Here is a 25,245-nt window from a genome sequence, read left to right on the forward strand (position 1 = left end):
ACATTGTTCAGAGATTTTGGTGTGACATGATACCATCGCACAGCTGCTGAAGATTTGTTTGGCTACACATGGATGATGTGAAACTCCTGAGCCACCACATCCCAAAGGTGCTCTGTTGGCTGCTCTGGTGATTGTGAAGGCCATTTGAGTACAGTGAACCATAGCCTCAGTTTCCTTTCTTATCTGACAGGAGTGGCACCCGATGTGGTCCTGTAGCTCATCAGCTTCAAGGTTCAGCTTTTTGTACATTCATAGATGCTATCTGCAAACCTTGGATGCAACAGGTGGTTATTCGAGTTAGTGTTGCCTTCCTGTCAGCTTGAAGCAGCCTGCCAATTCTCCTCTGATCTCTGATATCAAGAAGGCATTTTCTCCCAGAGATCTGCTGCTCTCTGGATAGTTTCTCTTTTTTAGGCTATTATCTATAAACCCCATAAATGGTTATGTGAGAAAATCCCAGCAGATCAGCAGTTTCTGAAGTACTCAGACCAACAGCTGTCCCACGTTCAAAGCCACTGAAATCACCTTTCTTCCTCATTCTGATGCTCAGTTTGAAATTCAGCAGCTCGTCTCGACCATGTTTCTGTGATTAAATGGATTGAGTTGCTGCCATTTGATTGGCTGATTAGATATTTGGGCTAACAACCAGTTGAATCTATTTAATGAAGTGGCCTGTGAGTGCTGTTACTTCAGGAAGAAATATGAATAATTTGCTTGGACAAACAAACCAAATAAGCTAACAATGAATAAAAAACACTATTTAATTTTTGTTGATTATGTTAAGTTAGTGCAAACTTGCATAAATGCTGCAGTGCTGATATTTACACATGCACCCATGCACACACACACACACATGCACCCATGCACACACACACACACACACACACACACACACAAGACAGTCTGGAGCAGAATGCTCCATTTACCTCTGTTTGACACCCCTCATCGAATTACTGACAAGCACACAACAAAACTACACACACAAAAAACAACACACACACACAACACACACACACACACACACACACAATTGGATGTGCTGCGATCAAACACACAAAGATTTATAAATTCTTTCTCTTCTCAGCTTTGTTTAGCCTCAGCCTGCTCCTTTGTGGTCATTTTCTTTCTCCTGATCCCAGTTTCTCCACACCTCCCTCATTTCATTCATCCATCCTCTTCTCATTCTCTTTGATTTGTAGCTGCCTTTTCGGTTCGATGGATCATGTGCTAGGGGATTTCGGAAAACTGTTACTTTATGTCAGCAAATACTGTATAATCCTGACTTGCACATTTTTTATGTATGCTGCAACATCCATTTAATTTTCTAGTTACAAGCTTTATAAGCCAAAATTTCTCATTCATTCTGGTTTCAGGATGTGGCTTGGTGATAGGATATCTCACCCTTTTACCCAGTGTTGGGTACAACTAGTGCTAGTTGTACCCAACACTGAAAGCCTTTGAGACAAATAAGTAAAAAAAAAAAAACGGATGTAGTAAAAGACAAAAAAGAGAGGAAAAGAAAAAAAATGAAATGGCTCAGAGAGGATCGTGGCTAGAGTGTTAGAGAGGGAATAATAGCTTTGCTGTACTGACATTAAAGGTGCAGGAAGGAACCTTAGAAGTGTGTGACAGGTGAGCAGCAGTGAGAGACGGTGAGTGAGACAGGTAGAGTGGGAGCTAGAGAGAGAGCGCAACCGAGAGCGAGTGGGAGTGAGTGAGAGAGAGAGGCTGTCTGCTGCACCACATCTCTTTCAGTTCCCCTGAAGGTGCGCTTTTGGTAAATGTGGCTTCCCTGCTGAGAAAAAACAACAAAAAAATAAAAATAAAGAAAAGCCGGAGGAGCTCAAAACGAGCAGAGCGTCCAAAAACTGAGAACAGACATCAGTTAACGAGGGAGTCGGAAGAGTGGGGGGAGAAAAGAGAAGGGGAAACTGGGGCACGGGCACATTAGTAACACGCATTAACAAAGGACCACCGAGGAGAAGAAGTGAGGAGACGCAGGGAGGTGGGGGGTGCTGATGGCAAAAAAGTGCGATGGGGCACAGTGACAGCACCTGAGAGTGACTCCTCTGCTTTGTTTTGTCTGTCCTTGCTGCCCTGTCTCCTTATCCCTTTCCTGACCCTGTCCCCTCCTCCTCCTCCTCCTCCTCCCTCGCGCTCTCTCGCACATGCTATCGCTCGCTCTCTCTTCCCACAGTCAGACCAGGGAGAGCGCAGCGCCTGGGTCGCATCTCCATCTCTCTTGTTTCTCTTTCGCTCCTCTGCCATCCTGCTGCACCCTCTCCACCTCCACTTATTGTCATTCTGCAGCTGAAACCCTGTTAGGAAAAACAAAAAACCCCCGGCTCTGCATCAGAGGCAAGACACAGGAGAAGGAAAAACCAGCGGGGGAAATAGATTGGGGATCCCTCGCAGAACTGAGGAGTCTTTGTTCTTCTCTAGCTTTTGATGACTGACCTGTTCTGCTGACTCTCCTCTGAAAGGAAATACTTAAAATGGGACACTTGATTTGAGCACAGAAGGGAAAAAAAAAGAGGAAAAGCTTTTCTTTCTTTCTTTTTTTTTCTTGCCGGTTTATCTTGCTTCACAGAACAAAGTGGTGCACATGGAGAGGGAGCATTTGCGAGAGAGCGACTGAAGACTGAAGTCCATTTACCAGGAAAATAAAAGCGAGAGACGAGGAGAACCCAAACAGAGACTGAGCTGAAGAGTCAAACAGAGGCTCCTTTCCCCTCCTCACTCCTTGTCCCGTCTGTAGTTTTCCTCTTCGCTCCCCCGACTGAAGCCCAGCCATGCAGGTGTCCATCGCCTGTACGGACCACAACCTGAAGAGGGGCAATGGGGACCACAGCAAGCAGAGCGCCACCAGCCCCAATGTGGTCAACCAGGCCAGGGCCAAGTTCCGTACCGTGGCCATCATCGCGCGAAGCTTCGGCTCCTTCACGCCACGCCACATCTCACTCAAGGAGTCGACGGGAAAACACACTGGCATGAAGTACAGGTGTGTTAGAGTATGTGTGAATAATGTGCAGTGCACTAAAGCGAGGGGCACCAATACTTTGTTTTCTTGTGTGTCCATCTCATTTACTGTATCCCAATATTTTTCTGTTATACTTACCTACAAAAATGCCCTCATATCAGTGGAGATGTGTCTATATTCTTTAATCAGTTTCAGTGTTGACGTGAAATTTGATCATGTGTTTTTAGCAAATGTTTTTTTTCTCCAAAATAGGGACCCAAAGTTTTCAGATAAAGACTCTTTAGATGCATCAGCTCTTATTTAAAAAAACAACAACAACAAAAATGATTATCTATATCTGTAGTGACTTTCTCTGCCTTTAATCGGAAGCACCTTCTGCCAAACCTGTGTTATATTTGCTGTGAGCTTGCGCTACACTTTTAAAAATTGTGATCTGCAGATTCCAGACTGATCAGTAAGTCGTGCAGAAGCTGCTCAGCCTGACGGGACTCGTAAATATAAACGCCATCGTCTACGTGCCGGGAGATTACCGACAGCTCCCTCGGGTTCATTGCCTGTTCTGTCCGTCGCTCTGACTGCCTCGCTCCTTACAGTTCATTTACACTTTCTTTATGTCTCACACATCGTCTCGCACACATCTTTAAACCTCTCCGTCTTCCTCTCAAATGCTGAAATTCTCATGTCTCAGAAAGCCATGAATGGAAGCAGAGTCTTCTTGCTCCTGCCTCTCTCCCACACACCTAAACACTTTTCTGTCTCCTCTTCTCTCGGCCTCTCTGTGGTGTGCAGAGACAGCTCTGCAGTGTGGGCAGAGCGTCTGAGTTGGATTTGACCTCAGCAGTATTGCTGCTCAGCTGACTTGTGTGTTTGACTCTCATCGCCCGGAGCTTCGAATCTTATGTAAAATATGGTGGCATCGCTTCATTTCCGAATCTCTGCGGATGACGGCGAAATCGAGCTGAAAAGCACGTGTCAGAGGATCTGAAATGACTGCTGGTTTCTGTGCGCGTAGCGATGAGACAGTGATGCACTGCGTTCTATTAAATAAAGCTGTTTTTATAAAAGTCAACACTGTGCCAAAGCAGAAACTCGATCTGGCAGCGATTTTGCTGCAGTTGGTAAGTGTGTGGCAGCTGAAGCCAAATCAAGAATCTGCAAATGTGGCTACTTTTCATGCTCTGATGGTGATGAAAATGGTAATCGATGGAGAAAAACATTTTTCCACTTCCAACTGTGAGCAAACGTGCACGTTTTTTTTTTTCTTCTTCATTTATTTTTTTTTTCATTTTTTCGGATGGAAAGTGTGAAGGTATTGAACCATTGTTGACATGAGTGATTTTATTCAACTTCAGCAAACATCAGTTGACAGCTCAGAGTTACAGTTTACTGTGAGGGCGTCTGGATGCCTTGTTGATTAATTGTGACATGGGTGCGTTTGCTTTGCACATTGAAAGGTAACTGAAGTCTTCCTCACTCCTTTTTTATTGGCCAGAGCTGCAGAGAACACACAAACTGATTATCAACAAAACATAGTGGCTGTACTAAATATTCTCTAATGCTTAATGATGTTTGGAATAACGATGTGATGATTTATCCTCTAGTCTATTAATTGTCATTCTTTATCCTGGATATGTTGGCTTGGAAAATTGTAAAACTTTTCAGGCTAAGAGCTTCATTACATACTCACTGGAATATGAACTTGTCTAGACGCCGGGTTATGTAAGTGGGTCGTGATACTGCATGACCAGTAACTAGAGACAGGTGATACGTCACCCTGTGATGAACACCTGTGACGCACCTGAAGTCAAATTTGCAGAGCTACACTTGGCAAGGAAACTGTGTTATTAACATGAAGAGCCAAAGGAGTCTAAAAACATTATCCCACTTAAACTTTACAGTCATAAACCGCCACAGAGATCACGCCAGCGTTCTTTACCATAGTGCCGCGTCAGCGCTTTGATGATGTGAATTTAGACGCTCGCAGTAAGCTTTGGGAAGATCAGCGACTCACCTCACAGTGGGGGTCAAACGAGTATTGATTGAGCCGCCTTGAAAACAGACGTGGTTGGCAATAGCGCTGACATTACTGTGATGTCAGTAATTACAAGCACTGCAAATGAATTGCAGTCATTCCTTACTGATCATCAAATGAAGTAAACTAAAAAAGAAAATCCCAACATGTTGAGGTGATGTGGAGAGCTTACTGTTGTGGGTTTACTGTTAACGTTCTTCTGCTGCTGATGTGGGAAGAAAACAAGCAACAAGCAGACAGTTGGCTACAGTGATGCCATGAGAGTAGTGTTGTGTGTGTGCCAGGATGTTACAGCTTTAGTCGTGCTTATGTCAGCACAAATATGCCCACAGTTCAGGCAGAGTGTGTCTGTGTATATATAATATATATAACAGCTTAACAATTTAGTTTTTCCAGTTCAACTTTAAATGGAGCTCTGTACACATCTGCACACACTCCCTTAAACATGGCTCCCTGTACAGGAGAGTGAGCCATATGCCAGCACAGTCATCCTGTCAGTTTGTCTTCAAGCTTTCAGTTGACAGACGGTGGTGAAAACATGACTTGTGACAATAGACGAGGACAGGCTAGAGTTTCTTCTCACTGCTGCACAGAAACAATGAGCGGAAAGATGGAGAGAAAAGAGGAGAGAGATGGAAACGAAAAGAGACGGGGAGACGATACCAGCGCGAGTGCTAATCGTTCCACGCAGCATTGTCTTCTCCTGACAGTAATGCTGATGGACAGTATGGGAGGAGATAGTCCCACACTGTCCATCTCTACCACTCTTTCCCATCTCTCTCTGCTTCTTTTCGTTTCAGGAAGTGAACCCGGGGTTGCGCACACCATCTGCTCTGGCACTGCAGTGTAGGTGAAAGCATGACAACAGGAGAGGTGTTTCATTCTCTGCGTGTGTGTATGTGCTCCTCACGGCACAATAATACACACACACTCTGCTGCCGCTGCAGCACAGGCCTGCAGTGTTTATTCCCTTTAAATACAAAGTTATTTGTTTTGTGCCTCGAACCACAAAATAAATAATCATAAATGTCTTTGTGAATTGTGGTGAAAAAAAAAAAAGTCAAAAAACGATCAAACTAGCACAATGCGGCTTCTGTTTGTTTTGTACAGCGCACCCACTGGGCATGTCCGCCTTTGTAAAAGATCGACGTAACCACTGTGATGTCAACTGTTTTGAAGTCGCTGCCTTTTGTGCTTATTTTGAAACTAAATACGATGATATTTGGATGAGAGGCTCGAGCTCGGGAGTGATCAGCTGATGCTAAACCAAGATGAGATGGAAAGGTGTTAGAAGCAATTTACTGCAAAAAGCAAAACGTTTGAACTTCATGTTTTGGCTCATTGTTTTTAAGGTTGAAGTTGAATCTTGGACAGGTGAAAATTTAGAGAGGGTTTGTAGTGATAGCAGTAATTTAAGTGTTGTCATATTCAGTTAGGACTTGTACAGAGCTGCTGAAGTGCATCAGTAGTTGCCTTATTAATTCATTAGCTGATGGAATATGTTGTCGTCGTGCCGTATGCAAGTCTGACTGAGTAGAAATCATTGGAATCATTTTTGAATGATTTCAGACACGGGAACATGACTGACTTTGGAGACAGAAAAGGAACACTAAACATGGAGACAAGAGATAAACATAAAGACAAGGCTGACTAAATGTGGGACACAGGCATGGAAACGGAAACCTAACGATTAGATGACAAAATGAAGACGAGAAAACACAATATTACACAAAGCAGAAACACAACTAAAATAAATATAAAATAAATCAGAATCTAAAGAGTCTAAATACATAAACACAGAGTCACAGACCCAGGACCATGACATACATAAAGTAAATATAAAAAAGTAGGAGAGATTTGTAACTTTTGATTTAAAAGAAATAAATGTGTATGTGGTTGTGAAAAGAAAGGTAGGCTTTTGTTTAAAGCATATTGTGAAATGTCAGGTATAGCATTATGTCCACTGGCAGGTGAAGTGACTAACATTGAATATCTCTTCTTCGTGGCACCTGTTAGTGGGTGGGTGCAGGTGAACATTTCATCCTCAAAGTTGATGTGTTAAAAGCAGTGAAAATGGGTGAGTGTGAGGATTTGATTGAGTTTGACAAGGACCAAATTATGATGGTTAGACTGGGTCAATCTGCAATGGTCAGTATCAAAAGTGGTCCAAGGAAGAAACAGAGGTGAATTAGCAACAAGGTAATAGGAAGCCAAGGTTCATCGATGCATGTGGTGAGTGAAGGCTGGCCCGTGTGCTCCGATCTAACAGACAAATTACTGTAGCTCGCATGGTTGATGCTGGTTCTCATTAAAAGTTGTCAGAGAGCAGATAAGGAGCTGCATAGCCTCAGACCTGTTGGGGTACCCGTGCAGTCCAATGCAGAATTACCAACAATGGGCATGTGAGCTTCAGGACTGAGCCACAGAGCAATGGAAGGTGGCGGCTTGGTTTGATCCTGCTTTCTTTTACGTGGATAGCTGGGTGAATGTGCATCACCTACCTGGGGAACACCTGGTACCTGAATGCATAAAAATAGTTCAGGAATGGTTTAAGAGAACAGCAATGAGTTTGAGGCAATTTCCCAGATCTCAATCCAATCAGGCATCTGTGGGATGTGCTGATCCGTGGAGTCCCCACCTCACAACTTACAGGACTTAAAGGATCTGTAGCTAACATCTTGGTACCAGATCACAGCACACCTTCAGGAGTCTAGTGGAGTCCATGCCTTGATGGGTCAAAGTGTAATGCCTAATTAGTGTATGATAAGCAATCATATAAGATGAATTTGATGTTAAAAAAAGAGGCAGGTTGATTTGGCTAAAATTAATAATAATTATCTGTGTATATACTTAAGTTTATTAGTACAGGAAATTCTGTATTACAAGCACAGATCCAGCTTCAGCATCAGTACTAACACAGACCCATTACAGCTTCAGCTCTAGCAGATTAACTTGTATTTGCCAATTGCCATGCAGCTCAGCCAAAGCTTTAATTTCCCATTACTGCATGCTAATGCTGATATTCAATCATCTTAGGATTCTAAATGTTTGTTTATATAAATCTCATTCTGTTTAGTATAGGTCGACTTTGTTCTACACCAACAGATGGAGAAAACTGTTTTAAAGGAGGGGGGTGGCGTTGTTGTGGGAACAGCAGGGGTGTCAGGTGTGACTGTGAGGTAATGGCAAATGGTTTACAGGACTCACGGGTCTAGTAGGAGGCTCCCTCAGCAGAATTTGGCTTAGGGCTCCAGGGAGATGAGGACCAGCTTTGAGTTTTACTTTTGTCACAGTGCACGGCATCTGTTGGGCACCCTCCTATTCCTTTGTGCAGTCATTTCAGAGACATATGTGACTTTTACTTGTGAAGCTACCGTGGGGCTACGGATTGGCTCAGAGGAGCATAGAGAGGCAAAGTCAACACTATCTGGCAAATAAGCCTCCACTGCAGAAGCTGCTATTAGAAACATTCATGACTTTAACACCCTAAGTTGAATGGTCACATCACGAGCATGGAACATCAGCACCTCTCCCGAAGAGAACTGATATCGTGAAGTAATCTGCCTGTCTTTTGAAAAAGCTTCTGCACTGCTGAGTCTTCTCTGCCCTGCTGTTATTGCAGAAATGCGGAATCTAAACAAGCTACCGCCTTTTGCTCAGAGAAGCTCTTCTGACGAGCGGCAGCGTGGCGGGAGGACAGAGATACTGAACAAACAACAGTGTTAGATTGTTTTCTTTTGGAAATGCCGCGCAGATCTAAATTTGTGACGTGATCAAAGCAACATGCTGTTGATAAAGGCTGAGTTCCAAGGTTTTCCTCCTTCTGACAGAGAGCCTGGAAGTCTTGGATTCACTTTGAATCTCTATGACTTATCTGTCCTTAGGCCTCACTTTTTGAAGAGTATTCTGTATTCTCCTAAAAGAACACGTGTAACAGAGGTGGGATCATGAAAAGCGAGGTAGTATTTACCTGAAGTGACTCTAGCTCTATGTGGTCTTTCAACAGCAGCTGTCCCTGCGTTCTCAGGTCACTGAGTACACACAGTGAACAGGATGCCACTTTATACTGTGTTTTACCAAGCGTGCTACCACCTCAATGCACCAATCGCTCTCAGGATGTCGAAGGAGTTGCCCAAGCTTCATGTTAACACTGTGTCTCACCTCGTGCTGAACCAATGTCCACCCTGTGCTTTGACAGATGTATTTGAGGACACACACACACATACAGTCATGTGAAAAAGAGTTATTTCAGGACTCTTTGCAGTCCTGTGAAAACTGAGTACATCTTTACAACCTCCACAGCAACTGCTAATATTTTATTAGCAGTGCTAATAAAATGCACTTGATTAACTGATCATCATCAAGTGTGAGCACCTCTATAAAAGCAGAAGTTATGGCAGTTTGCTGGTCTAGAGCATTTCGGTGTGTGTTAACAGAGCTACGATCTTCCCAGGAGTGGACGGCCCAGCAAATTCACTCCAAGGTCAGAGGAACAACAAATACTCTGTACACTGAAAAATCTACTTCCCTCTAAAATCGAATAGGGTTGCACAACTTCTAGAACGAAGTCCTTCGGACGGATGAGACCAGGCTGGAGATCTTTAGCAGTAATGCACAGCACATGTCTGAGGATTGTTTTGCAGCTACTACTGTATACAAATGTATTCTAGAGTCAAATGTGAGTGAGGCCCAGAATGCTTCATGCAACAAGCACAGCAGCAAATCTAAAACAGAAAAACTAATCGCAGCATTGCAACGGCCTAAAGTTCAAAGTTCAGACCTCAGCCTGACTGAAATGCTGTGCATACATGAATATCTCAGTGAACCTCAACTCTGTAAAGAAGAGTGGGACAAAATCCCTCCATAACAATGTGAGTATGATTAAGTCACACAGAAAACAATTACTTCACCTTATTACTGTTTATATTTGGTTCTTAGAGTTACTGAATCACTTGAATGCTTAATTTTTCACATGACTGTATGACAGTCACAATACCAAATTGTCCTAGCTCACTGTTCATTGTATTTTTTATTTTGCTATGAATGTGTGGGTTTGAATGTCTAATGTGTACATCATACAAGGCGTTTAATGGGTTATAGCCAATGCCAGGGATGAGTAACTGACACGCAGCAAACCAGTGGAGTGGAAACAGGAAATTCAGATAAACTGGCAAATATTCGTAACAAGAAAAATCACACGCTCACAGAAAGCTGCTTATTTATCAGTGTTTCTGCTTAATATTATGAAGAAAAGGGTTCAACATTCACATTTATGTTGGTAGAAAGAAGAAGAGACTGTTCGTCTAAAAAACTGCCACTGGTTTAAATGTGATTGGGCCATATGTGGCACAAGAAAAAATCTGAAAAACTTGGCAGGAAAAAAAGCTAATTCCCGATGACCTTTCAACATGTGTTGCAATGAAAAAGACATGAAGGCTTTGTGAAAACTGGGCAAGCTTTTGCATGAGCTAATTCACACACTGCTAATTTGGCAGAAGAGGGTTGGTGTCAGCTCAGTTACTGTACATTGCCTGCTGAGAGCTTGCACAGTGTTGTGAAAGGCCGGATTAGCAACTTCTGTAAAAGGAAAAAAAGAGTGCCCATGTGTTGTGGCGTTCTACGGAGGAGCTGTGAAACGAGAAAGATGATAATGAATAAAGGAAGGAATTCTTTGCCTGCTGGTCCCGCTCCAAAACCACCAAACAACAAACACTCAACAGCCCTAACCAACGCATTATCTATGCTGGTTGCTATGGTAATCGTGTCCTCGACTCTATAGTGCCATCATTCAATTTGGAACACTTTAAAAGACATCCACACACACACACACACTTACTCCTGTTTAACATAATTTTAGAGGACGTCGCCATGACTAACGCTCATTTCCTGAGACTCACTCTAACCTGAAATACAGTCACAGCTGACTTTAACCAACACAGCCTGTAAACTGTCCGAACAGACTAGTTACTTGTCTCCAGAAGATCGCCAAGAAACCCGCAGATACACAACGAGTACTTCAAGCTGAGGGTAAACGGAAAAAGTCAACTGAAGCCAGCTGAGGACTAACAGACATAACTGGGTGGAAACATGGAGGGGGATATGATGTGATGCGATAAAAGCAGAATAAACAGCGAGTTTTCCATTCAAATATTGTGCAAAGTTTGAGCAAATTTCCCAAAACTGCCAAAACAATGCAGTTTAATGTCTGTTCTCATTTACAACCATTATGCAAATATCAGTAATAGCTGACTGAGATAAACAGCTGGTGGCACTAAATCTCCAGTCGGGTGCTATTAAGCAAAGGAAGAAGGATACAGCTTGAAAACTTGACATAGTTAAGGAAGCACAGTCAGACCTCCAATTATGGAGACGTGGGCTGCGTTTTGTGGTTGCTGTTTTTGTTGCTGCTCTTTGCGTTGTCCATATCAGTCAGTGTTATGCACATGCTGACAGCGCTCCTTAAAAGTATGTGGCTGGAAGCGCGCTCGGTGTCGTAATTACTTAAAAAGTTGCTGATGTAAGAGTAGGTGGTGAAGATGTTGTACTAATTGGTACTGATTTCAGCATAACTGGTGATCTAAAAGAAAACTGAGGTTCATAATTTATTATTTTTTTTGTTACATGTCTCCTAAAAAAGCTAAACAAGCCTCACAACTACTGTACTTTCATATTCCCCTAGATCACTGCTAAATGGCATAATTTAAATAATAAAATAAATCTCTTCTAAGGAGCCTTCATGGGGGTTTGACGGGTGGGTCTTTTCAAAGGTAGCAAAAGCCGCTATTTAAATCACTCAAGTGATGCTGGGATGATTAGAGGAGCATAGAAAAGCAAAAAGGGAGGCAAAAATGAAAAAGAGAAGAAAGAGGTGTGTCAAATGTACAAATTATACAAGTAAATCCCTATGAGTGCTTATCATATTGAACTGTGGGAGGAATAACAAAGTGTGATTGTCTGTGAACTGTTTCTCTGTCCTTGAGCGTCCTGTGAGGCGCTGATAGGAGCTAATATTAATTATAGCGACAGGTCCGCAGCTGAAACTGGCGCTGACTTCAAACCTTTTATCTCATATGTGACAAAAATTGATAAGAATAACAGCTCGCTGTGGGTAGCCGTGCAAAATATATCACACAGTCAGTGGCAGCTGACTTTGTCCTTCATTGTTATTCTTTAATTAGATCCCAGTAGCATGCTAGATACTGAGCCCAGTCCCAGCTCGTCACTTTTGGGCATTTGGTCCGGGGCATTTGACAATTTGGCTTTTTCTTTTTTCTTTGTTTTTGTAAAAAAACAATGAAAAGTTGAATTTTAAACCAAACCACCTAAACCTAACCATAGGTAGATTCTGTTGTTCTGTTAAATAGGAGTGTCTGTGCATCCATACTGCCGTGATAAAGCAGCACTATTTGACACCTTTGGAGAGAGAACAAGATGTACCAGAGTTGAGAATAGCATGGTCAACTTTTACCCCCATAAAGATGACATTTGGAGACATCTCTTGTAGATTTAATGAAAAGTTTTGACACCTTGGTATGTATCGATAAAGATCTTTTGACTATTATTAGAATAGTTTCCAGATGCTTTTAAAGGGAAGCTGCACAGGCAGATACCATTGTCACTAACATCTGATGGATACAAAGTCATTTTGTTCTGTAAGCAGCTCTGATACACGACAGAAACCACTCAGAAAAGGGATGTTCCCGGATGGTTTGTCATTGTTTTTGGTGTATTGTTTTGGTGTAAGTAAAGTAGCCCAGTATTGCAGATGTTTTTGGATTGCTAAGGTTCTTATTCTGTTTAGTGTCCAACTGTTTTAGCTCATGTAAGCAAAAAAAAAAAAGACTTTATTCGCACTACCCGTGTTATTAGTGCTCGTGGTTATCAGCGTGTTGATCCTCCAAGGATTCATTAGTCCCTCTAGAAGCTGGTAATTAATCCTTCATCCCAGAAACAAGCTTCTTAGCAATTACCACGAAGTTGTTCTCTTTCGAGTTGTTAAATCTGTTTTTGGTTTCTCAAGTTAAAGTGCAACATTTAGCTAATTTTGATGTTTGTGCCATCCTAACAGCAGCAGGACGTTTGCTTGATTTCTTGAAGGTTCGTGCACCAAGTTCACATAAACCAGGAAGAGATACAGTTGTGTGCAAAAGTTTTGAGTCAGACATTATTTTTTTACGTTTTGCTTCCAGGGAGCCAGAGTCTTTCGTAATCTTTTAAAATGGACTTAAGCAATAGTTCTCCAACTTTCTGAAGTCTGAAGACTTTCAGAGACTTTCCACTCTGGAGAAACTACTTACAGCTAGCATGCCTAAGAAAGTGTTAAGGTATAAAGGTGCTCATACTAAATATTGACTTTTAAACTTTTTAGAATTGCTGCTTCTTAAAAAAAATCACCCATCTATGTTTGTGCATGTTTCAATAAATCGCTGCACATATCTCACATTTTCCCAGCAAAATATAAAAAAAATCAAGACTAGCGTGAGACTTTTGAAGAGTACTGCATAATGGATCAAATGTTTGCCTGTTAAATATAAACCATGAATAATCAAAGGGTCATTGATCAATAATCAATTGAGTTATATGCTGGTACTCTTCTTGACCCTCTTCTCCTCTTAATTATAGAAGATACAGGTGTGGAAAGTGCTGTAAGTTTCAGAGGGGACACACACTGTCACTGTGTAAGCTGTAGTGGGATGTATGACAAAAAGCAAAAATTACTACGCTTCCTTTGACATTGTTTCAAACCACACAAGTTGAAAATTGTGCCAAAAAGCAGAACAAAGCTGCACAGCTCTCTCTCTCGCCTCCAGCTAAAACTCTCTGCGTCCTGACAGCCATGCCAGTGTTGAAACCACATGTCCATCAGCCAAAATGCTCTATGTGTGTGTGTATGTGTAACAGCTGATCCCCTCAGGATGCCTGTCTCTTTCACACTACATCTCCTGACAGCTCTTTTGCTGCATTTTCCAGGATTAACTGTGATTGTGGCCCCGCTGGTCCGGAAACGTGAAGTTATATACATTTGTGCATCGCACCATTTGTCCCTGCTAGCAGCAGCCATAAATCAAACTGTGAATACTTCACCTTGATCTTTTTTTTTTTTTTTTATCAAGAGATTATAGAAACTTATATACATTGTATTGTATGCATCTTACATGACATATTTTCTCAACCATTTCTTTCCCAATCATTTTAACTTTTTCTTGTTAAACAAAAGAGAAATTAAAATACAAAAAAACATCATACCAACAGAAGAACAGAAAATTGAGGAAAGAAAAAAAAAGGAGAAAAGAAAAAAATATTAAATAAATAAATAAAATAAAGTAAAATAAAAAAATTAATAAAAAATTTAAATTTAACACCATATAAACAACATTAAAAATATAATAAAATAAAAATAAAATAATAAAAGGGGAGGGGGGTGCTTAAATCCTATGCCTACCTTAAAAAAAGGAGTAAATTTCAAATTCTTTTCAATCTAATCGCAGGGTGGGTAAATTGCATTGTACTAAGGAAAAGATCTGAGATATTCCACAAAGGGTGTCAACTTGTGGATAAATTTTGCAGAACTACCTTTCACTGTGAGTGAGATCTTCTCCACCCTCAAGAATGTCCGGACAGTATTAAGCCATTGCAATGCAGATGGAGGTGTGGGAGATTTCCAAAGAAGTAAAATACAGCATCTAGCAATAAGGGAACAAAAGGCCAAGATCTCATTTTGCTTGGGAGTTAAATTAAGAGGGGTCTTTGGAACTCCAAAAATAGCAATTAGAGGGTCTTCTCGGATCTGAATTCCAAAACCCTCCGAAAGTACAGAAAAGAAATCACTCCAAAATTTGTTCAAACTCGAACAGAAAAAAAAACATATGGCTTAGATTGCAAGGGGAGGTGTGACATCTGTCACATTGGTCTATAATTGAAGGAAAATTTTAGATAAATGGGATTTTGAGAAATGGACTCTGTTTATTACTTTAAACTGTATAAGCTGTAGCCTAGCACATGGTGTACTTGAACGCATGATAAGATTCACCTTATCCCACCATGATTCAAACAGTTCAACACCTAATTCACGCTATAAGGCGGTTCTGATTTTACCTGATGAGTCAGATTCGGTCGCCATAAGCATACAATATAAATTTGATAGAGGTGATTTTTGATTAGGCCTCACAAGCAGAAGGTCAACCCATGGAGGATCAGCAGGGAGAATAGGGAAATTTGGAAACAGTGATGAGACACAGTGTCTAATTTGCAAATAGAGAAACAAGTGAGAAGGAGGTAGGTTAAATTTTGAGGACAGCTCTGAGAAACTAAGAAAGACATCATCTTTGTAAAGGGCTCTCACGCTTTTTATGTCTCTTTCATGCCACGTCAAACAGGCGGCATTGGTAGTGGCAGGGGAAAATGCATGATTCCTTAACAATGGTAATCTGGTAGAGGGGGATATGAATTTAAAATGCGACCTGAACTGAAACAACATCTGACGTGTAGAGAGCGCTACGGGATTTGAAGCAACAGAAGATGTTTTAACAGGCAGTGATGAATAGATGAGGGAGGCAGGTGAAAAATATGGAAAAATTGAGTGAATTTCAAGTTTACACCAAATCAGGTTAGGTGAATTTAGCCAGTAGGTCAGATTATGAATATGCGAAGACCAGTAGTACATTAAAAAATTTGGTAGGGAAAGACCCCCATTAGAGGTAAACTGTTGTAATAAAGAGAGCCTCAGTCTAGGGGCTCTTACTTTCCACAAAAAGAAGAAACCATTTGGTCCAGGGACTTAAAAAACTGTTTGGGCAGAAATAGGGGGATACACTGACATAGAAAGAGAAATCTGGGTAGCACATTCATTTTGATAATATTAATCCTGCCAATTAGTGACAGTGGGAGGGAGTTCCACCTCTGGAAATCTAATGCAAATTGTGAGACCAGGGGGGCAAAATTCTCAGAAAACAGTAAAGGCAAAGTTCGTGTAATATTAATTCCCAAGTACCTAAACCCCGAGGGGCTGAGCTTAAAAGGAATGTCAGACTGCTCAAGTGTTAACGCTAAAAAGTTCACAGGGTAACATTCACTCTTGAGCAAATTAATTTTATAGCCAGAAAAAGAGCTGAATTTTTCCAAGACAGATACAATTGGAGGAAGACTACATATGGGGTCAGCTACATACAAAAGAAGGTCATCTGCGTACAGGGATACCTTAAGTTCAGATAATTCCATGAAAGGAAGGGAGGGATTTCAGAGCAACAGAAAGAGGTTCTATGGCTAAAGCAAAGAGAAGGGGAGAAAGAGGACACCCCTGTCGAGTGCCACGGCATAGTGGGAAATAATCAGATGGAACTGAGTTGGAGTTGGTGATGACACAAGCCTGAGGGGATGTATAAAGAAGTTTGATCCAAGACACAAACCTTTCTCCAAACCCAAACCTAGTCAGTACAGCAAAAAGATAATCCCATTCAACCCGATCAAAGGCCTTCTCTGCATCTAGAGAAATGATCACCTCAGGAGACAAGGGACAATGAGCAGAAAAAATTGTACTTAGCACTGTACGTGTGTTAAAGAACAACTGACGGCCTTTGATAAATCCATTCTGTTCCTGTGAGATAATCTGTGGAAGAACGGCTCGAGCCGAATTGCAAGTAGTTTTGCATCAAGAAGGAGAGGGGCTAACTTGTCTTTACATTTTTTGAAAAACTCAGTCGGAAATCCGTCTGAGCCTGGGGCCTTACCGCTCTGCATACATTTGATTGAGCCAAAAATTTCCTCTATTTTAATAGGAGCATCAAGCTTATCAGAAACTGATTTATTTACTGTGGAAAGGTCAGAATTCTGGAGGAAGGCATCTCATCTGAAACTGACTGTGATTCAGAGCTGTAGAGATTGCAGTAAAATCTCTTAAAAATCCCACTGATAGAGACAGGGTCAGAAACCAGATTGCCAGACTGGTCTTTAACTTGTGAAATTGTGCGAGAGCTGGCTCTGCGTTTCAGTTGGTGTGCCAGAAGTCTACTCGGCTTTTCACCATGCTCGCAGTAGGTAGCACACGATCGAATCAAAAGACGTTCCGCGTCAGCTGTTGTGAGGAGATCAAGTTCAGTCTGCAAATCCTGTCGTTGCTTCAATAACATCTGTGATGGATCAATGGCATTTTGGTTGTCAACGTCCTGAATTTTTGCTGAAATTTCTGCTACCTTGGAGTTTTTGTTAAGATTAGCTGAATAAGAAATAATCTGGCCACGCAGATATGCTTTCAGTGTTTCCCATAACAATGAGGAGGAGACTGAATCGCTTTTATTAAAGGCAAGAAAGTCATCGATTGCTGATAGAATGAACTGGTTGAATAGTGGTTGATAGTAGGAGAGTGTTGAACCTCCAAGAGGGGCAGGAGCGAGGTCTACCAGTGAAGTTTATATCAAGGCTTAGTGGAGCATGGTCTGATATAACGATTGGGTGGTATTCAGAAGATGTGACTTCATGCATCAGAGAACCATCAACAAAAAAACAATCTATACGGGAATAAGATTGGTGTTGTTCGCCTCCTCCAAGGATCTACAAACCCAGTCTGAGACTGAAGTCAGAGATTGATTTGGACATAGAGGACTGAGTAAAGACACGAGGTGAGGAGCGGTCTAGTGTCGGGTTCATTACACAGTTCAAGTCCCCAGCGAGAATTAAACAATGGGTGTCAAGAAAAGGAAGAGTGCTAAATAGATTGTTTGTAAAATCAGGGTTGTCAAAATTTGGAGCATAAATATTGACCAACAAAACAGGAGTATGAAATAGTTCACCTTGATCTTTGTCAAATCGAGTGCATAATTCAGTATTTGAGAGATGAAAAACAGTATTTTATAAGGCACCATAAAAAACGGGTTCTTAAAAAAATACTGTATATGCAGCCTCTGTTGTTTGCGCTTTAACTTTCAACATGCATTTACTGGTTACCTGTTTAATGTGGACTTAAACAGGTGAACAGGTAAAGCTATTAGCCCATTTTATGGGCTAATAGCTCAGATTTGTTCAAATTATGGTTCCAGGTGTAAGAAGACAAAATATGTGATTTAAGAATAAACAGCAATGATGGTGGGAATTGTGATCAACCCCAGTAAGAACTTGGACCACTCTGCCACCAGTTAACTTTTAAATAAGCTTGATCTTGTCTTATGACAAGACATATTTCAAGTATTCTCACAACTGCACACTTACAAAAATGTGTGCAAAATGCAGGTATGCGAACACTTAATTGCTCCCTAATGCAGCAGTATTCTTTGCATTTTGATCCCGAATTGAACTTTAAAATCCCACTCATCCATCTGCAACAACTTGAGACTACTCTACCCTAACCTTTGTTCCACCTGCCATATTAAATATTAAATCAAAACATCTTTAATTTAAAGGTTGCTTTAAAACAGCTGTGAATTGTTCATTCCTGTTGAGCATTAACCAGGATAGTATGCAGGGTGGGAAGCCTGCTGTCGAAGCCTCCTCCTGGCTGCATCACACTGTCCCCCCGATCTGTCTGTAAGAGTTATTGTGTCATAAAATAATATTATAATCCCACAATAACAAGAAAAGAAAAGTGCAGCCATGTTTCATGAAATGGGAGGCGGTCATACTGAGATGATCTGCAATGTGCTTGGTTTTAGATATATTACAGTGTTAGCTTTGAAACAATTTACATGACATTATGTGAGTACAGAGAGAATTTTTGTTAGTATTTAACTGCTAAAAGCATGTGGCAACTGCTTAAATAGCTGGTGTAAGCTTATAAGTGTGCTATTTCAAAGTAATTGTGCTTTTAACAGCTTTAGGGAGTGCAAGCAAAACCGTATTTACTCTACAAAACATTTGTTACTTTTATTGCCTTAAACATAACAAGAATAGCTGGTGTTTTTACTGCTGCTGGCTGTGAGTACAGCTAAGCCCAGCATTGCAATATGTTTCTATCTTTGGTATGTGAGCTGAACTGCACCTTTATTTCACACAACAGTCAGAAGCAGTTCTTTGTGGGCTCTAGTAATTTCTCCAGCATGACTTCCCCTCCTAATTTTCTCTCTATTGCAAATCACAGATCCTGGGAAAATGTTAATGATTTAGAGCTTTGCGCTCAAATAAGTGTGGAAGTTTAAAAATCAAAGGCGATAAAAACCTCTGAGCACATCACTCTGCAACCAACTGCTGCCTGCCATGCTTTGATCTCTGGCGTATTGTAATGACAACATTAACATTCAGCTTTTTGAAAACAGTGTTGGCTTCTTTTTGTCTCCCGTACATCAGGTTCGACATTTTGCTGACATGACAATGGAACTGCGCCGAATTACCATCAGATCGTGATGCAGAGAGACGTAAAAACATGACTGAGAGATCGAAAGTGAGGGAAGGTGTTACACTGATTATTACTGAGCCTGAGCAAATCCTCAGCTTCAATGATGTCTCGCACATTACTATGTGTAAGCCCGCCTGATTTTGCAGCGTGCGTCAGGGCGCTTGTTCTTTTTCCTGTATGAAATACTACACAAATGATAGATGGCTTCCTTTTTGAATTAGAGGTGGGGCACACTAATTCATTCGAAGTATTTTCTTTGCAGATGTTCTTTTTATCCTGACTTCAGATGAGTTTCCTGTTCTCTATCTTTCTGTTTTGATCTCCTTTCTCTCACTTTGTCTTTTCGTTTCACTTCCTGTACAGAGAACAGTGGCGTTACTTATTACCACGGTGAATGGATGCTACTCAATTCTGCTGTAGCCTGTGAATGATGTCATGTTATCTGCATGGTGGACTCAAATCCACATGCCCAGTATGATATTAAGTCACTCGTGAAATGCAGACATGTTAACTTCAGTACACTTGTGCTTTACACATTTTGCTGATGACTGAGCAGGAAAGGCTCTTGGATCGTCTCTACGCACGAACACACTAACATACTTTTCTACATGGGGAAATCTCACTTTGATGTGTCGCTGTAGCCTAAAACATCTGCATGATTTTTGGTCATTTACAGTTTAAATTTAACCCATTTATGTCGCCCTTTTTCCAGTTTGAACAAAATTTTGCAGAACACATCTGAAGTGTTTTTGGGGAGACAATAATGTGATGGACCAGCTGTGGAAGTGACAGAAACTAAAACACGTGAAGGACTGAACTGAGACTTAAAAGAATCAGAGGATTCATGTGTGTTGATTGTTGTGAGTGGAAAAAGATGCAAGCTAATGTGTTTTTAATTGCGTGATTCATATAATACTTCAGATACATGTTTAGCGTTAGCCGTTTGATGTTAGCTTGTCACTTCTGCAGCTGTTCCGTCCCATTGTTGTCTCCCCAAAAACACTTCCTTTGTGTTTCAGGGGATTTTGTTTTTGTTTTTTTGTTGAGCTTTTGCAGCATTTGTTTCTGTTTCTACTGTGTTTTATTCAACTTATGTTGTGTACATTTGACCTTCCAGAACCACTGTAGTAAATTGAATGTGGTCAGATTTTGGAGTATTAATCAGACAAAATGAAGAATATGAATGGAGGCGAGAAAACCATGATGTGCATTTTTTAAAATTATTTTTCCTTTGGCAGTTTATAATACTTTATCAGTTGTTCAGTATTAAAAATTAATAATTACAGATTATTTATAATATAAACAAACTCTGTTCCTAGAACACTGTCTGTGAAACACAGAGTGAATTAATGTGTTTAACTTTAACTCAACAAATGCCCCACTTTAAAAAAGCACACTGCCGCCAAGGCAAAATCTCAGTTTTTCCAGTTTTAAAGAAGGTGATGTTGTTTTCTTGCCTGGTCATTGCTCCACCTCTTCACCAGATTTCATGGATTTCAGACAGAAAGGTGTTGCATAATCTTTTAACAGACAAACAAGCAGCACTGACAGCACACCTCTAGCATAGCTTTGTGCTGGTGAAGGGAACAGTTCAGAACTAGAGTAAAAACTAGAGTAAAAACTAGAAGGGCATTGAAGAGGTCAGCTCACCAAAGACTCCATATAAAAGATGGATGTTGCTTCAGGGTCTAAAAGATGAAGCCAATGTGGAAAGGCTTTAAAACTACATTTTTATTTATTTATTTTTACTGCAGCAGAGGATTCAAAAGAAGTCTAATGTTTAGATCTCTATTAGAAAGCAACTCTTCGGGCTCTGTAATATATGACCTCTGTTAGGGTCCCTGGGTCGTCGACCCAGTGTTTTGTGTTTTTGGTGCTTTGATTTTGTTATTTCATTATATTCTAGCTTTGCTTTATGGGTTTTAGGATTATTCTTAGTTTAGGTTCTCTGGGTGGGGTTTGGTTAGAGTTTTAGTGTTCTGGTTTTCTGTCTGTGTTCCATAGTTGCTGTCTCCCCTGTCTGCAGTATCCCCACGTCCAGTCAGTGTCTGCCCTGGTCCCACGTCTCTGTTCCCTTTGTTATAGTGCTTGCCTGTGAGTCTGTGTTATGTTTCCTGTTTTACTTTGAAAGTCCATGTCTCATGTTAATGTGTCTGGTTTTGCTTCCCCTTGTCTCGTTAGGCCTGATTTGCCCCAGCTGTGTCTCCCTCCTGTTGCCCATTCCCTGATTGCTCCCTCTATGTACTTAAGCCCTGTGTTTCCCTTATCTTGCTGTGTGTTCTGTTTGCGTAAGTTTACCTTGGAGTCTTAGTTTTGTTACCCTTATCTAGCTGTGTGTTCTGTCTGTGTAAGTGTATTTTGTATTCCGTATTCCTAGTTTTGTTACCCTTTTGAGTTCAGCATTAAACCTGTGTTTTGAGTTACTTTCTGTCTCCAGAGTCTGCACTGTGGGTCCTTCTCCTGCCTGCACACAGCCGTTTCATAACAACCTCAAACACTTTCCTAATAAGTTGTGGGCTTTGAACTCTTAATGAATACAACAGAATGTTCATTTTATAAATCGTGGTTCCTATAGGAGTCAAAAAGAACGGTATGCTTTAGAGTGGGCCGAAAATGTGATCGGCAAGTCCCTGCAGCATAAGCGTGTAATGCGCGTACTGTGTCAACTTTCAGAACTCCAAGTTGGTAGTGGATTTGTACGTCACTGAGTGAAAGTGTTTTATCCTCAGGGAAACCGTGACATGGTGAAGAATCCTTTGTTGGCAAACACAGTGCTAAGATGCTTCTTGCAGTTGCACGTCTTGGGAAGGATTTTGTCCCACTCTTCTTTGCAGAAACTCTCTAAATCTTTTAGGTGGTGGTCAGTTGGTTTCATCTGACCACAGCACTTTCTCTCAAGCCTTTGTTCATTTAGATGTCCACTGGTAAACTGAAGACAGGTCTGTCCATGTGCCTTTTTGAGCAGGTGCTGGAGCAGGGTGCTGCGAGATTTCTATCCATTACAGTGTGGTGTGTTACCAATTGTGTTCTATGTGACTGTTCTCCCAGATGCCTACAGGTTATTGACACGCTCCTCCTGTGCAATTTTGGGTTGATATACCACCTTTCTCATGATCGTCCTTGCTCCAGACCGAGGGTGATTGATGGCCATTCTGTATCTCTTCCATTTCCGAATAATTGCACCAGCAATTTTCACCTTCTCACCATGCTTCTTCCTGAAGCACTCTTTCTAGCAGGTCTTGTCCTGGTGCCATTTGGCAGCTCCTTGGTCTTACCCTACACACATAATGACTTGATATCAAGAGACTGTAATTGATTGATTGATTGGCTGTGTGCCCATGTGGAACACAGATTACAAGCTGTGTTAACCTTTAAAGAACATCCCATTACTTTGCTTTGAGAAACTCTTTAGTTGCTTCTGTAGGAAGGTTTGGATTATTCTTCTTTTGCACTGTGAAGCCCATGCTGTCAGTCTGCACTTCAACCACATATTGATACTTTTATCTAAAAAATATTAAGGTGGTATACAGATGTAAAATCTTTATCTGACTGTATCTTGCAATTCAGCAGAGGCATAAACATTTGAAAGATTTGGGTTCAGTTCCCGGCAGCAGTGTTTACTGCTCAGCAAGCCAATCAATCCAGCCGCCAATGTTTGTGTAAGAGGAAGATTAAAAAGTGATCATGTCCTGATTATCACATTATCAAATCCTGCTGTCCATCCAGAAAAGAGAAAAGTGTGAACCTGCAATGTGTTTTGGATGAGGACTATTGTAATCTACAAGCTGAAGCTTTGAAACTAGAAATAGTACAAGGAAATAATCAAGAAACAATAATGTCCTTTAGGCATGCTGATGAATGAGTAAGAAATGTTCCCGATCATATCTGCATATGTAGTGTTGGGGGAGATGAACTGTGTGTGTATGAGGGTGTGTGTGTGTGTGTGTGTGTTTCTATATGAAGGCCATATACAGTAATTGACTTCCGTCTCCATGGAGATGTGGATAACTGCAGGAACCTATGTTGTGTGGGTTTGTCTAATGCATGCAAGATTTTTACTTGGTGGATGTTTTGTGGCTGTATTTGAAAGAGGCAACTGGTTTGTGCAAGCTGAGTTGCAGAGTGTGAATTCAATAATGCATATTGTGTGTGTGTGGATGCTGTATTGTGATTTTTAGCTGCAATAGCATAGATGGTATTGTTTTCACCTTAAAGAAAAATCTGGTCCTAATACTCAGAGAATTAGCCCACATGATCGTATCACAAACTTAGTGATTGCAGCTTGAACAGATGTGGCACTAAGTGTAAATTTGAATTTCTGGGTTCCTGGGTTAGCATGAATCTCCCCATTACAAATGCACACGCTGGAAACCGCATACAACATGTGAGAACACATGCACTGTGACAACAGCAAACATCCAGAATAATAACAGTGATTCTTGAGGAGAGCACGGATGAATTAAAGGGAGACTGAAAGTGCGAGTGGGGTGGAAGGTGTTAAAAGACCACCCGACAGTGTGAGTGGGTGTGATGAGTGAGCAGCAGAGGAAGGTATAAAGACAGGTATTCAATCACAGACTGAGTGAAAAACTCCCTCGGTTAATTCTTTAATATGAAGAAGATGGATTTGTTTCTTCCGTCTCTCGTTTCACATCCAGTTTTTAATGTGTTGACATCAAAGCTGACAGAATAAGATCTTCCTGTGGAGAGGCTTGACCTCTTATGTTCGCTGCACTCATCCTCAAGCAATGCACAAAAGGCAGCTGTAGTTTAAAACCCACAGCATCATTGTAAAGCCCTTCTTAGCATCTGAAGGCTTTAACATTTATCTCTTCATGTAGAGAAAGTCTTCTTCTCCTTGAAAACTTACACCTGGAAACTGCATCTTTGGATTTGAGACTGACATTAAAAACTGGACTGATAAGAACTCAGAAACTCATTACTGAAATTAAAAGAATCAGTACTGCTCACATGTCACATTTCTTGGCATGGCTTTATTGCCTGCTGGTGGATTACACGTGCAAACTCTTAATCCCCCCTTTGCTGTCAAAACGGCCGTAACCTTTTGAGACATGGACTCCACTGAAAGTGAGCTGTGGTATCTGGCAACAAGATGTTAGCAACACATCCTTTAAGTCCTGTAAGTTCCAGACCAGGCCTCCATGGACTGGTCTTGTTTGTCCAACACATCCCAGAGATGCACGATTGAGATCTGGGGAAATCTGAGGTTGTGTTGTGCCCCTCAAACTATTTCTGCTGAGTGACAGGGGCATTATCCCCCATCAGAGGATACTGTTTCTATGAAAGGGAGTAGATGGTCTGCAATAATGCTTGGGTAGGCAGGACCCAAAGTTTTCGAGCAGAACATCACCCAAAGCATCCAACTGGCTCCACTTGCTGCTGCTTATAGTGCATCCTGGTGCCAGGTGTTCCCCAGGTAAGTGACACACATGAGCCCAATGTAAAAAAAAGAAACAAAACAAATGATTCATCAGGCTAGACAATCTTCTTCCATTACTCCATACTTCAGTTAGTGTCTATTATTGGCAGTTTCTGCAGTGAACAGGGGTCAGCTTGGGTAACCTGACCGGTCTGTGGCTACTCAGCCGCATATCAAACAAACAGCAATGAACTGTGTATTCTGTCACCTTTATATCAGAACTTTTTCTATAATTTGAACTGCTCATCTGTTGCATCAAAGCCTTTGTTCCCTACATGCATCAATGAGCCTTGTCTGCCAATGACCCTGTGGTTGGATCACAGCTGTTTCTTCCTTAGACCAGGAATACACAACATGACCTTCAGCTTTGGAGATACTTTGGAGATACTTTAGAGATAGCATTCTTCTGCTTCCAATACAGGACAAAATGTTCAGTTGCTCCCTAATATATCCCACCCACTAACAGGAGCAAT

General features: G+C 41.2%; 1 protein-coding gene and 1 long non-coding RNA gene across 3 annotated transcripts in view; one reads left to right on the forward strand and one right to left on the reverse strand.

The window, feature by feature from the left end:
- kcnab1a (potassium voltage-gated channel, shaker-related subfamily, beta member 1 a) overlaps positions 1 to 25,245 on the forward strand; it is a 110,939-nt gene that overhangs the window by 31,354 nt on the left and 54,340 nt on the right. Inside the window, exon 1 of one of the 2 annotated variants that reach the window (XM_040008795.1) lies at positions 822 to 3,001. The exons of the other annotated variant lie outside the window; for it this stretch is intronic. Coding sequence (XP_039864729.1) covers positions 2,793 to 3,001 — 209 coding nt within the window. The 5' untranslated portion in view covers positions 822 to 2,792. Of the gene's footprint in view, positions 1 to 821; positions 3,002 to 25,245 lie in introns of those variants that run through there. 2 annotated transcript variants of the gene reach the window in all.
- Positions 14,902 to 24,467, reverse strand: LOC120719526. Its single transcript, XR_005692713.1, has 3 exons — positions 24,457 to 24,467; positions 17,171 to 17,173; positions 14,902 to 15,746 (listed from the first exon to the last, which is right to left on the reverse strand). It is a non-coding gene; the product is annotated as an uncharacterized LOC120719526 (long non-coding RNA).

Source organism: Simochromis diagramma, unplaced genomic scaffold, assembly GCF_900408965.1.
Source record: "Simochromis diagramma unplaced genomic scaffold, fSimDia1.1 OVJJ01000344.1, whole genome shotgun sequence".
NCBI lineage: Eukaryota > Metazoa > Chordata > Actinopteri > Cichliformes > Cichlidae > Simochromis > Simochromis diagramma.